General features: G+C 40.7%; 1 protein-coding gene across 1 annotated transcript in view; it reads left to right on the top strand.

The window, feature by feature from the left end:
• DLK1 (delta-like 1 homolog (Drosophila)) overlaps positions 1 to 9,820 on the top strand; it is a 75,516-nt gene extending 65,696 nt beyond the window's left edge. The window contains exons 2-5 of the mRNA XM_009328475.1: positions 520 to 583; positions 1,029 to 1,159; positions 6,079 to 6,220; positions 9,079 to 9,820. Coding sequence (XP_009326750.1) covers positions 520 to 583; positions 1,029 to 1,159; positions 6,079 to 6,220; positions 9,079 to 9,820 — 1,079 coding nt within the window. The remainder of the gene's footprint in view (positions 1 to 519; positions 584 to 1,028; positions 1,160 to 6,078; positions 6,221 to 9,078) is intronic.
• Positions 9,821 to 12,102: the final 2,282 nt, after the last annotated feature.

Raw genomic sequence — 12,102 nt, 5'->3', positions numbered from 1 at the left:
CTTTCCCTTAACTTACGTTATTCATGCATGATTTAATGAAAACGGTGATTTTTTTTTTTCATCCGACGTAGGGTTGAAATGAATTCAACACTTTTACTGTAAGTTGTTTTAAATGGAATTTCGTTTCTGACTAAAGGTACTTTTGTGTTTCAGGTAGTTCTGAATGCATTTGGAGTGGCATGTAGTGAAATGACATACATGGATCTGATCTGAAATTTCCCTTTTAAAGTAGCGTGTAGTGATATTACATACGCTTTGCGTATGCTAAAGTGACTTTGTATTCTTTTGCGGTTAATTCTATATGCCGTTTCACTTATCCTATAGGAACACTCTGTAACGTGCTCCAGATTAAGTTCATTTAAAATTTCATATTGCAAAAAAACATGTGTTTGAAGAAAAAAATCAGAACATTATGCAGTCTGGGTTCTTTTAAAACATCAGTAATGTGTGTAGGACATGATATGATTTTTTTCTGAGTACTGATTTTTCTGGTTGGATGTTAAAAATCTCTTCTTCCAGGCGTGAACTGTAAAACTGGCTGCCACCCAGAGAATGGATTTTGTGAATTTCCCAGTGAATGCAGGTAAAAAGATCTCTCAGACAGGGCTATTAGCACAGGAAGGGACAGCTTCAATAATTCATAGTCCTGGTAAAATAGACAGAAGCTGAAATGATTTGCCCTCTGAAAATATGGAACTGTAATGAAACAGCACTCTATTAGGATACAGTAACTGGAATCATAGAGCATAGACATCTAGGTGCCTTTTTAGTCTACTTTTTCCAGTAAGAAAAGTCTTTACATTGATTAGCATTTATTTATTTTTCTCTCACGGAATTAAACAGTTTTTTTCACGTAAACTGCTTCTAGTATTCCAGAAGCATTGATGGTATATTTTTGTTTAAATGTGCTGCATAGTCCAATTTTGTATCCGAAAGTTTATTTATTGTGCCTCGAAAAGGGGAACATCCTTGTAATTGTGTTTATTAAAAATAAACTATGCCTCTATCTTGTCTTTTATCTCTTTCAGGTGTCAACCTGGTTGGCAGGGTGCTCTTTGTAATCAGTGTGTTCCTTTCCCTGGGTGTTTGCATGGCAGCTGTGCCAAGCCCTGGCAGTGCATCTGTGAGGAGGGCTGGGTTGGCAGCCTCTGTGACATAGGTTTGCACATCCTTTCCTGTCCTTGAGCAAGTGAGGTGAAACAGCCCCATCTGGTGCTGGAGACATGCAAAAGTCCTTCTGGATAACTAATTTTAAAAGGTTGAATGTTAGCGCCAGATAATAAGGGGATTCTGGGCAGCGGCACGTAAACCTGGAACTTTTATAATAACTTAGGCAGAAGCATGCGGTATCTTTGATAACTGGGCATACATGTGAGCAAAGCGTAAATTCATCATTCTATTTTAAAAATTGATCATCGTGGACAACGCCAACAAATAACTGCTCCCTTGTTGTCATATAAGCCTTTTCTGTAAAAGTACAAGTTGTCTTGTATGTATTAAATCATTTGAAATATTTACCTGACAGATTATATATATGCTACTTTCTGTTCAGAAAGATGTGAGCGTAATACTTAATACTTCTTGAAAAGGAAAACATTGTGTGTATTTCTTCCTTTACTTAACCCAGTGATGATTCAGTGGAGTAGCATTAGTATAACTGAGAAAAAGGTCTGCCTGAACAGGCTGCCACTTCCCTCTGAGATCTGAGGGGTAGGCACAGCTCTTGTGTGCACTCTCTCACCCCTTGCCAGTCAGAATGAGCCAGCTTAGCGTAAGCAAGCTGAAGAATTAGCCTTTGCAGTGCTGGTTTATTTTGGCTGACACAGGCAAATGTTCAGCCAAAGAGATCTGAGGGGGCCGAAACCGCATGAGCCTCCAGGAACATGCGCCTGTTCAGCCCATGTAGCTGCAGCTGGAAGAGGACAGGTGTCCAGGGCCTCATTCTCTTTTCATGTCTTTCAGGCTTTTGTTGTTAGACAGTTTATAATTTGTAGAGCATGCCTGTGTTCTGCCCATGCATACCCAAAACAGTAATTAATGATGACACGGTTTGAACTGGATAAAATTTTCAAGATGACTCAGAAGATTTCAGGTAGTTCACATCCTTGCAGTGGCATGGAGCTTGGTGCAAGGTACTGAAGTACTCATTTAGCTTCTCATAAGGTTTTGCAGCCCATACTCACCAGCTGCACACATAAGCATAGACAGACTTCCTAGTTTAAGGCTAGTCCTGATATGTTTGCAGGAGCTGCAGTAGCAGCTGTGCAGATGTGACTATAAGCTCTCAGAGACGTTGTTCTGGACACCTCTCACAGATGTTTTTGTACCTGAGACAGCCACCTAGATTCTCATTACAATTAGTGAGGAGGAATGAGTCCCTGTGTTGTCTGTGATCTACAATCATAGGTTTCTAAAACTAGACAGAACAACCCCCCACTGCCACCTTAGGAGGCTCGGTTCTATTGCTTGTCAATGACTCCAAAGAACAGTGCCTAGCTGAATGTTGAAGTACTAATATGTCTTTGCAGTTCTGAGCCTTGCAACATTTCCCTTTTGCAACTGGTACTTAGGATGCAAAACAATGCTTTGGAAATTGTACCCATATCTTTATGGAAAAATATTATTTTAATACATATTCATTAAGATATTTCTATAACACAAAAAAGGTATCCCTTGCTTAAGTTCAGAAACTATTATTTCTCTCAACATTCAGAGTCATCTCAGAGTCTTCTTTGCCAATTTGAATCTAGATCCCCATGAAGAGCTGCCAAGAATATTCAGCCAAAAAGAAATAACCATCTTTTCATCTGCAGGGACATGTTATGTTGACAGTCTTTCATCTCAGTGGATTTACCTACTCTAAATGCATTGTTTTGCCACAAGGGTTAAAGAGAAGGGTCCTCCTTTTCTTGCTACCGGAAGGTTGCTACAAATCGCTATCCTGACCCAATGAAGCACTGAAACCTCAAATGGGTTAATTGCTCAGCCACTGATCTCATCATCCTCTGCCAAAAAGTTGGTGTCAGTTTCCTGGCTGTATAAAGTCATTACAGACTGCTATAACTCGTTAACACATACCACTAAATGAAACTTGATCAGGTTAGGGAAAAGGAAGGCTTTTGAAGGCTCCTGCTCTTTTGGGGATCACTGGCACGTACACATAACTGTTTTTTAAATACGGAAATACAAACCCATCGATTTCTTACCATAAAGTACCAGACTCCCTGCCTCTCTCTTGTAATACTGAATTTTTGTGTCTGATGAGAGCAGGCCACAGTTGTTCTATTTTTCACATGCATATGACATTAAATGCCATTTTTTAGCTACTGGAGACCATTTTTAGCTTCAGGTTATAATCGGATAAGGCATTTTAGAAAGCTCCATTTGTATTGTTTCTGTGGAGATTGACAGAGGGTCGTGAGTAATGCAGTTTTGGCATTCTCTTGAAATTCTTCCTTTTTGCTGCTATAGAAAGTGTAATATTTGCCAGGGAATTTTTGGCATAGCCACTATTTTAATGGTGGCAGCTGTGAGCAAATGCCAACTCACAAGAATGGCAAAACTGGGAATGGAAAACTGTAGGAGGGTCTGAAGTTCATTTGGCCACTACTGTAAACACCTGAAATATTTTTAAAATATAGTCTCAGCAGCTTATTTGCTTGCTAAGCATAGGAGGAAAAAAGATGATTCGAAATGGTGGTGGTATCTCTTTTTCTATTTTCTAGAACAGTTTGTGTACGGGCTCCCTGACTTGGATCATGGAAGTTCCTTTCTGGAGTAGTTTTAGATCATCAAGTGGTTTGCTAATGCCTCTGACTGTGTAGGTGTTGTTTTTACTATGGGCAGCCTGGTTCTCAGTTCAGGTCAAGAATGACCTTCCCGGTAATTTATAGGCATGCAGATTATAGGTCAGGCTTGATCCACTGCAAACATGTAGGCCAGGATCGGTGGTATCATTTATAGCTATTGTTGCAGTCACATGGACAGACATGGCACTTAAAGAAAGAAATCTATGGGTTGGTATTAACGTTAACACTTCTGGTTAACCTCTGCAATGGAGTGCACCAGCCTGCCTAACTGAATGCCATGGCACCTTCTCATCTGTGGAAACACAGCCTTGAAATGGGGTATATCAACATCTGGAACCAGGCTGCACAGCACAGGGTTTCCCTCTGTGGCTGTCTGAGATGATATACTGCACAGTACAGGAGCACATCGAACACTGAACATAACGGAGGGAAAAACAGTTTAGTCAATTTATTTCCAGGAAAAAATGACAGCCCGGTTGGCATATATGATCCACCTTGCTAAATCAGATCAGTCATCTCTGTCATCTTGTCATCTCTGTCATCCCTGTCATCTTGTCGTCTCTGGCTGTGCCTGCACAGTCATGTTAGTGGGCCCCTGACCTCCCGCTTGAATCTTAGCCTCAATTTGGCTAAAAAGCCAACATGTGGTGTGAGCTCGGAGTATACTGTGCTACATGTCACTCGACTGCTTTGCCAAGGGCACGTGTTGATAAGCTGTCATCAGAGTACAGGTGGAGCCTCTAAAGTCTGTGCTAGGCATGCATGAGACAGGGTCTAGATATTCTGCTGTGACATAGACTGCTACTGAGCGTGCCTTCCTCGTAAAAACACTCAGTGATTGCTTCATGTACTGCAGCATGGCAACTTACTGTTACGCAAATATTAATTAATTTGTTGGTAATGTGGTTGTGGCCATTCATAATATAAGTGTAAACGTACAGTCCTTGTTTCAAATTCTCATCTCAGTTATCACTTGAAGAAAGCAAATCAATTGGTTGTCGGCCTTTTGAGAGGTAAACTAGACAAAATAGAGAAAATGGGCTATTTATGTATTTATGTTTTAAAAGGATATGGTCCTACAAGCTTTTAAGTTGTGTTTTAAAATTAAATCACTGACATAAATTACTGACAGTAATGTATGTGTATATGTGTGTGTATATATATACACATCCATATCCATATATATTTCAGAGAGTTTCCTTGCTCCCGCATCAGAGTTCATGCTTTATTAGCTGCCTTTAAAGCCTGTGAAAATAGGTGGCAAACACCACTGCTCCAAAAAGCATTCAAGGTTGTTTTGGTCCTTGTGAAAACTGGAGCTTACACTCAAAGTGCATGCAAAGTGGTTGTCTTGCAATGAGAACAGGCTAATACATTAGAAAACAGGGTCTCTCATCCAGGGAAGATTGTATTTGAAAGCTAAGGCTGTTGAAACGTTTTGCTGTGGTTAAAATTTTGCAGTACCTCATGATATCATCTAACTTTCATGTTATGTTGTGGGAAGTAAAATATAAATGCCCTTAAATCCCTTTTCATCTTCTTAGAAAGTGTATGTGCGCACATGAGTGTGCAAGGCGTCAGATAACTTGCAGTCAGCACTTCTCTGCAGCTGCTCCATTAGTTGGCTAAAATGTGCACTTGTTTATTTATTTTTAATTATTTTAAAAATTCAGTAATCATTTGAGTGGGAAGTGGCTCAGCAGGGAAATTGTAAAGAAAATGAGATGTGTGACTTTGGGTCCAGATGTCATACAGCTCTCTCTTCTGGTACAGTTATGTAAGGGCTGGATGCAGCCCAGCCAAAAGATGAAATTTTAATAGATTTTTGTAACTTGCTGATTTCTGTTATTATGAAATGTTTGTTCATAAGCACATAATGATAGGCTCTTGGGCAGGGAGCAGGGAGAATTCCCAGTTCCTGATTGCTTTATCAGAATTCGGCTCATGGAGAAGCCAAGGTTGTGAAAGGATGACTAGACTACATAGAAGTTCTTTCTCCCCTATTAATATTTTATTGGTAATACTACTTATTTATACACTGGAACAATTCAAACATATTTTACAAGTGGGAGCTAGGAAGAGAGAAACAAGCTGAAAGTGCTTGCAATAGTTGAACAATCTGAACTCCATTTTAACAGAGGAAGGAATAAATCAGGATTTATAAAATGCAGGATGAAGGAGCATTAAAGCTGTATTTTATTTGAAGTACTGTTTACTATTTACTGACTCTTTCTCATTAGATTAATTGAGCCCTCGTTTTTTTAAACAGATATTCACCCATGTTCTACAAAACCCTGCACCAATAACTCAACATGCATAGAGACTGGCGATGGAGGATATATTTGTCTGTGTGCCCAGGGATTTACAGGAAAAAACTGCCATCTCAAAAAAGGACCCTGCATTATTAATGGGTAAATATTGATTTCTGACATGAATTTAAAATCCACACTCCTACTGACTATTATTCAGAATTCTTTGCGAAGTGGAAGTATCTCTGTGCTAAAATATATAATGCTTCTGCTAGTTGCTGATATTTTTATCAAACTTTACAAATCTGATCTGTTCATATTGTAAAGATTTACAGATTATCAGCATGAGTTTGTGTGCATAATTTGAGTACTAAAAGTGATAATTTCACATTTTGTTGTGGTGAATTCATGCCTTCCCATGATTTTAGTAAACAAACTTCAAGGAACCTCCCATCCTGTGTTCTCACCTGCAGTGAGAGATAATTGTATATACAAACCATATACAGTAATAAGGACATTAGCCAACACACAAACTGTCTGCACAAAAGCATCTAGTCCACCAGCCTGTCATTTTTCTTAACTGACATATAATGGTACGTCCATAGTTTACTGAAGGAGATGATCTCACTTCCACCAGAACAGGGTGTGGGAGGCCATTGCTCTCCATTCTCTAAGAGAAGTGGGACATTAGGAACAGTATTGCCAGCAGGCTGAAGGAGGTGATCCTTCCCCTCTGCTCAGTCCTGGTGAGACATATCTGGAGTGCTGGTCCACTAGTGATTGTGGCAAAATTCGCTGTTTGCATGATCACCTCAAGTAGTCACCAACAACTGGTAACCGCTGTGTCAAAGTCCAGGGACAACCACACCTTTCACTTTCCTAACACTGCTTCCAGACTTCCAATTTGTTCTTTCAGTAGCCCTTTTTTCCAGCCAACATTTACAGTGAAGGACAATACAAGAGGACAGAGCAGGTTATGTGGAAGCAGCAAAAAACATGCAGATGATTCCTCTACCACGATATTCAGGCTCTCCTGATAGGTGGCCACCAAGTGTTTCAGTCCTCAGTAAAGCTAGAGGTGCTTGGGGTAATCTCTATCATAGCTACTCCCAGAGCAATGGCTGGGCATTTGAGAAGCTCAACCTTATCCTGACCGGTGTTCAAGGACCATTTGTAGTCAGGAGCTTTTATCTCTTTCACAGTCATGTCACTCAGACAATCAACAGATCTCTTAAATCTCTGTGTCCCACCATGGAATCATAGAATCATAGAATCATTAAGGTTGGAAGAGACCTCCAAGATCATCAAGTCCAACCGTCAACCCAACACCACCATGCCCACTAAACCATGTCCCTAAGCGCCTCATCTACCCGTCTTTTAAATACTTCCAGGGATGGTGACTCAACCACTTCCCTGGGCAGCCTGTTCCAATGTTTAACCACTCTTTCAGTAAAGAAATTTTTCCTCACATCCAATCTAAACCTCCCCTGGTGCAACTTGAGGCCATTTCCTCTCGTCCTATCGCTTGTTACTTGGGAGAAGAGACCGACACCCACCTCGCTACAGCCTCCTTTCAGGTAGTTGTAGAGAGCGATGAGGTTTCCCCTCAGCCTCCTTTTCTCCAGGCTAAACAACCCCAGCTCCCTCAGCCGCTCCTCATAAGACTTGTTCTCCAGACCCCTCACCAGCCTCGTTGCCCTTCTCTGGACACGCTCCAACATCTCGACGTCCTTCTTGTAGTGAGGGGCCCAAAACTGAACACAGTATTCGAGGTGCGGCCTCACCAGTGCTATTATTCTCACCATTATGGAAATCCATAATGGCCAATTGCTACTGACCACTGCATATGTGAAATGTCAGCATTCATGAAGCTGTGATGTTCATTATCCCTGGGACTTTCCCCTGGAGATGTAACACTTAAATAACAGCTTGGACTTTTCAACTATGTCCTGGTACTATGCTGTATGTCTTCAGAGATTTATAAGTATTGGGAGAACTGTTGTTGTCAGAGAGGCTTGTTGTAAGCTTTACCAGTTGTTATTAATTTTTAGAAGGTAAATTTTAAAAGCTTTGTTCATATATGATGAACTGCCATGAAAGCGGGTTTTGAGATTTATTTGTAAACCTGTGTCCCAGGGCCCCTTTTCTGCCAACACGGCCAGTTGAAGGACCAAGTCCACATTGCATAGCTCTACTGAATTGGCACATTTGTGCCTTTCTGTCAACGGGTGGCCCTATCTTTTGGCCTTACACTCAGTAAGGCACAGTTACATTGCAAAGGTAAAAAAAGGTGTCTCAGTGAATTCACATCATTTAAAACATAGTACCAGGCTATTAATTATTAGGTTCTTAAAGGGTTTGCAGAAATACTTGGTTCCTATGGTCCTGTCCTCACATTACAGCTACCTTTGCCAAGGCTGAAACTATCCCATTTATATCTTTTGTTATATTTATCAAAATTTTGGGCTGAACACCAGTTTGCAGGAAAGTATCTGTTCACCTCTAAATTTTTTGTATGTCATGGAGCACTGGAGAGGCAGAATAAAAACAATCAGCTTTACATCTAGCCGCTGTAGCAGAGTGTTTGCTTTGCCAATAAAATACATAGATTATCTTAAGAAAAATCAGGTGGAAAAGAAAGCCGTGCTGCTAATGTCTTTGTACAGTCTTGTCTGAATAGTTGCTCAGCTAAATAGCTCTAAGCATATGAAAACACTGGGAAGCTTAATTTGAATAAATGTTTGAAATAATTTTAAATCCCTTCACAGCTCTTCAGGTTGAATTTATATACTAGTGTATTAATCCTGCCCGAAGGGTCGGCAGAAGATACTATAATCTGTATTGACAAAGCTGTTGAACAAACTCATTGTTGGTTCAACTTCATTGACTTCAGTGGATTTGCATTTGGAATTGGCTCTTCTAAAGAAAACCAGCTCCTTTTATTATATAAACTGTTTCCTAATAGCTTCTTTTGTTGGACTTTAATTCAATTCTGTCTATGTGTTTGTTATCTATTCTAGCTCTCCCTGCCAGAATGGAGGAACATGCGTTGATGACAATGGTTTTGCACCACATGCTTCCTGTCTGTGCCCTTCTGGTTTTGCTGGCAACTTCTGCGAGATAGATAGAGATGACTGTGAATCCAACCCGTGTGAAAATGGAGGAACATGTACGGATATTGGTGTGGGTTTCGGCTGTTTTTGTCCCCATGGCTATACGGGAAAACTCTGCAGCAGCCGTGTCATATTCTGTGCAAGTGGCCCGTGTGAGAATGGAGGGACATGCAGTGAACATCCCCAGGGAGGATTCGAATGCATCTGTAAACCAGAATTTGTTGGTGCGACCTGCAAACATCCCAGCAAAAACACAAGCCTCTTCGGAGTGAATACGGAGACAAAGCATATGCAGAATTACAAGCCAGCCCCAAAAGCTCGTCACAGATCAGCGCATCATCAACAAGAAATCCTGAAAATAACAATGAAAGAAACAATCCAAAATGCAGATCCCTTGCTCAGTAGAAGCCAGGTGATATGTTTTGTTGTACTGGGCTTGCTTACATGTCTTGTTGTCTTGGGTACAACTGGGATTGTGTTTTTTTCAAAATGTGAAATGTGGCTTGCTAATGCCAAATATAGTCATCTCCTACGCAAGAAAAAGAACTTTTTCCTGAAATCTAACAATGGGGAAAACCTCTCAGTTAATATTATCTTCCCAGAGAAGATCAAATTGACTAATTACACTAAGAACTACACTGCCATCTAGGCCCTTGAAAGCCGAGCAGCAACTTGCAACTTTCCATAGCAATATGTAAAACAGATTGAACTTATTGCCTGTGATTGGCCTCGATATTTGTGGGTACATTTGCTGTAACTTGTGCTGAGTGATAATGAAGAAATATAGTGTATCTGTATCGCTAAGGATTTTTTCATTCCCCAAAATAAAAGTTAAAAAAATAAAAAGGATTAAAGAGCAGGGAATGTTAATTTGATGTCTTTTCAAGGCAGCTATTTTTTGTAAAATAAAAGGTAATTTACCACTGGAACTGTATTGCAGCTTTCTTGTCCTGTGCATAGTTTATGTGGCAAATATGGTACCTGTAAATTACTCAGTAATGCTTTTTTTTTTTTTAATAAACAGCAATTAAGGGCTATACTGGTTTATTTATTCATTTGTAAATGTTATGCTCCAGCAAAGTCCACAACAAACGTCCCTACCTAATTCTTCTGCTATCTATTGTAAGGACTTTAGAGATTGCGATTGACAGGAGCACATTCATGCTGATGTCTCACCTATCCAGTCAGTTTTACTATTTTTTACATGCTTATAAGATAGATTACTCCTTCTATAGAATCTAAGAGGTCTTTGTGATATTAATTTCAGGTTAAAGGTCTCTGTGGTTTGTGATGCTGCCTCCATAAATTGTTCTAGTTACCTGCCGAAATGTTAAAAATGTGTTCAATGTCTTTGGTCCTACTTTCTGTATAGAGACCTGGTAGAGATGTGAAGGATCTGATTCTGACTTTTCTATAAATATTCCTCAAGGAACTCTGCTGAAAAAAGTATCCTTCATGCCTGTGTCATGGGGAGAAATGAAAAGATAATGTGTGACAGTTGCTTTTAACTTCATTTCTGCTTTTTCTCTGTCATATTTCAAGGAGAGGACAAGATTTTCAAGAATCAAAAGCAGCGCTGGCCAACAGGCAAAGGGTCATGAAAGCCACAAAATTGTTAGGGGCCTGAGGGCACTAATAGGTCTCAAAGTCCCTGTGGAGCCTCACCTGGGGCCCTCGCCCACCCCCTGCCCACAGGCCCATTTCAGGTCAGCCCAGGGCTATTGTTCCTGATCTGAGCTATGCTGTAGGAGTGCCGGTCTCCACCTCTGCCTGCTGGATGGACCTCAGACGTGTACTGTAGGTAGCCTATCTGCTGGATGGGCCCCTTGGACCTGCGCTCCAGCCCTGTCTCTGGCCCCGTCTCCTTTTGCTCCCGACTGGAGCCCATGGATGGACCCTGGACCTGGTTCAACACTTGCTGTGTCTGGGACTGTCGGTGGACCCCATTACCAGCACCAGTTCTGAGGATGTGTTCAGCCTCTGTGAGACTGTGCTTTGGTGAGGGCATGTCCCACCCTGGGGCATGACCCTCCCGGCTCTCCCAGCTTCCTTCCTTACTGGGCAGCCTGACTCTGGCTGGTCCCTTTCAAAATGCAGTGCCTGAAGGTGTCTTTAGCTGCTGTTAAGTAACAATTTACTTCCCCAGCCACCCAGGATAGGAACATTTAGCAGCTGCTTCTAAGCTGTCTGATAACTATGCTATTCCCAAATCCATTAACAGCTGCTCAAATTAAAAAAAAAAAAAAAAGCCTTAAAGCACACACAGGTCGTTACCCTAAGATTTTTTTCTGTTGACATCTCTCTTAATTGCTATGAATATATAGCAAGTTTTCTGTATTGCTGATAATATTCGTACATATCATAGCATTACAATATAGTGCAAAGGTTAGAGCTAACAGGAAAAATGGTGTTGAGATACTACTGTGGAAAGTGTTGACTTCTAGATAACAGGATGAAAATTTTAAAGCAAGCAAATGCTTCCTCTCTAAACTCTTGTTGAGGAGACAGATATTCATCAAACCCAGCAACTTTTCAACCTGTCTTAGCGAAGATGACTAACTTAGAAATCCAGATGAAGGTAAAACCAGGTAAGCAGTGTCGAATTTGAAGCCATGAAACATGAGCCACAAGAGTTTACACATTTCTTCTAAAATAATATATTTTAAACATGTAATTCAGTATTGTACATTTTAATGTGATCTACTTTGTGATTAGAAGTACATTAGGATCAGTTTGGAGATAATCAGAAACACTGAATAACTCCATTGGGTAACTCAAACCGTGCAGCTTTGACTCAAAAACAGTTGCAACAGTAGATATCCACTAGGAATCAATGATTAAATTCCAGTCTCAGCTGTGCACCTTCCCTCTCCCTTTGAGCAGAGGCTCCGTCAGCCCTTACATCTTGCTCTGCTCCAGGCCAGAGCAAGG

This window comes from Pygoscelis adeliae, unplaced genomic scaffold (assembly GCF_000699105.1).
Source record: "Pygoscelis adeliae isolate BGI_AS28 unplaced genomic scaffold, ASM69910v1 Scaffold130, whole genome shotgun sequence".
Classification (NCBI taxonomy): Eukaryota; Metazoa; Chordata; class Aves; order Sphenisciformes; family Spheniscidae; genus Pygoscelis; species Pygoscelis adeliae.
The sequence above is the reverse complement of the archived record's forward strand: the minus strand, read 5'-3'. Positions and strand labels throughout refer to the sequence as shown.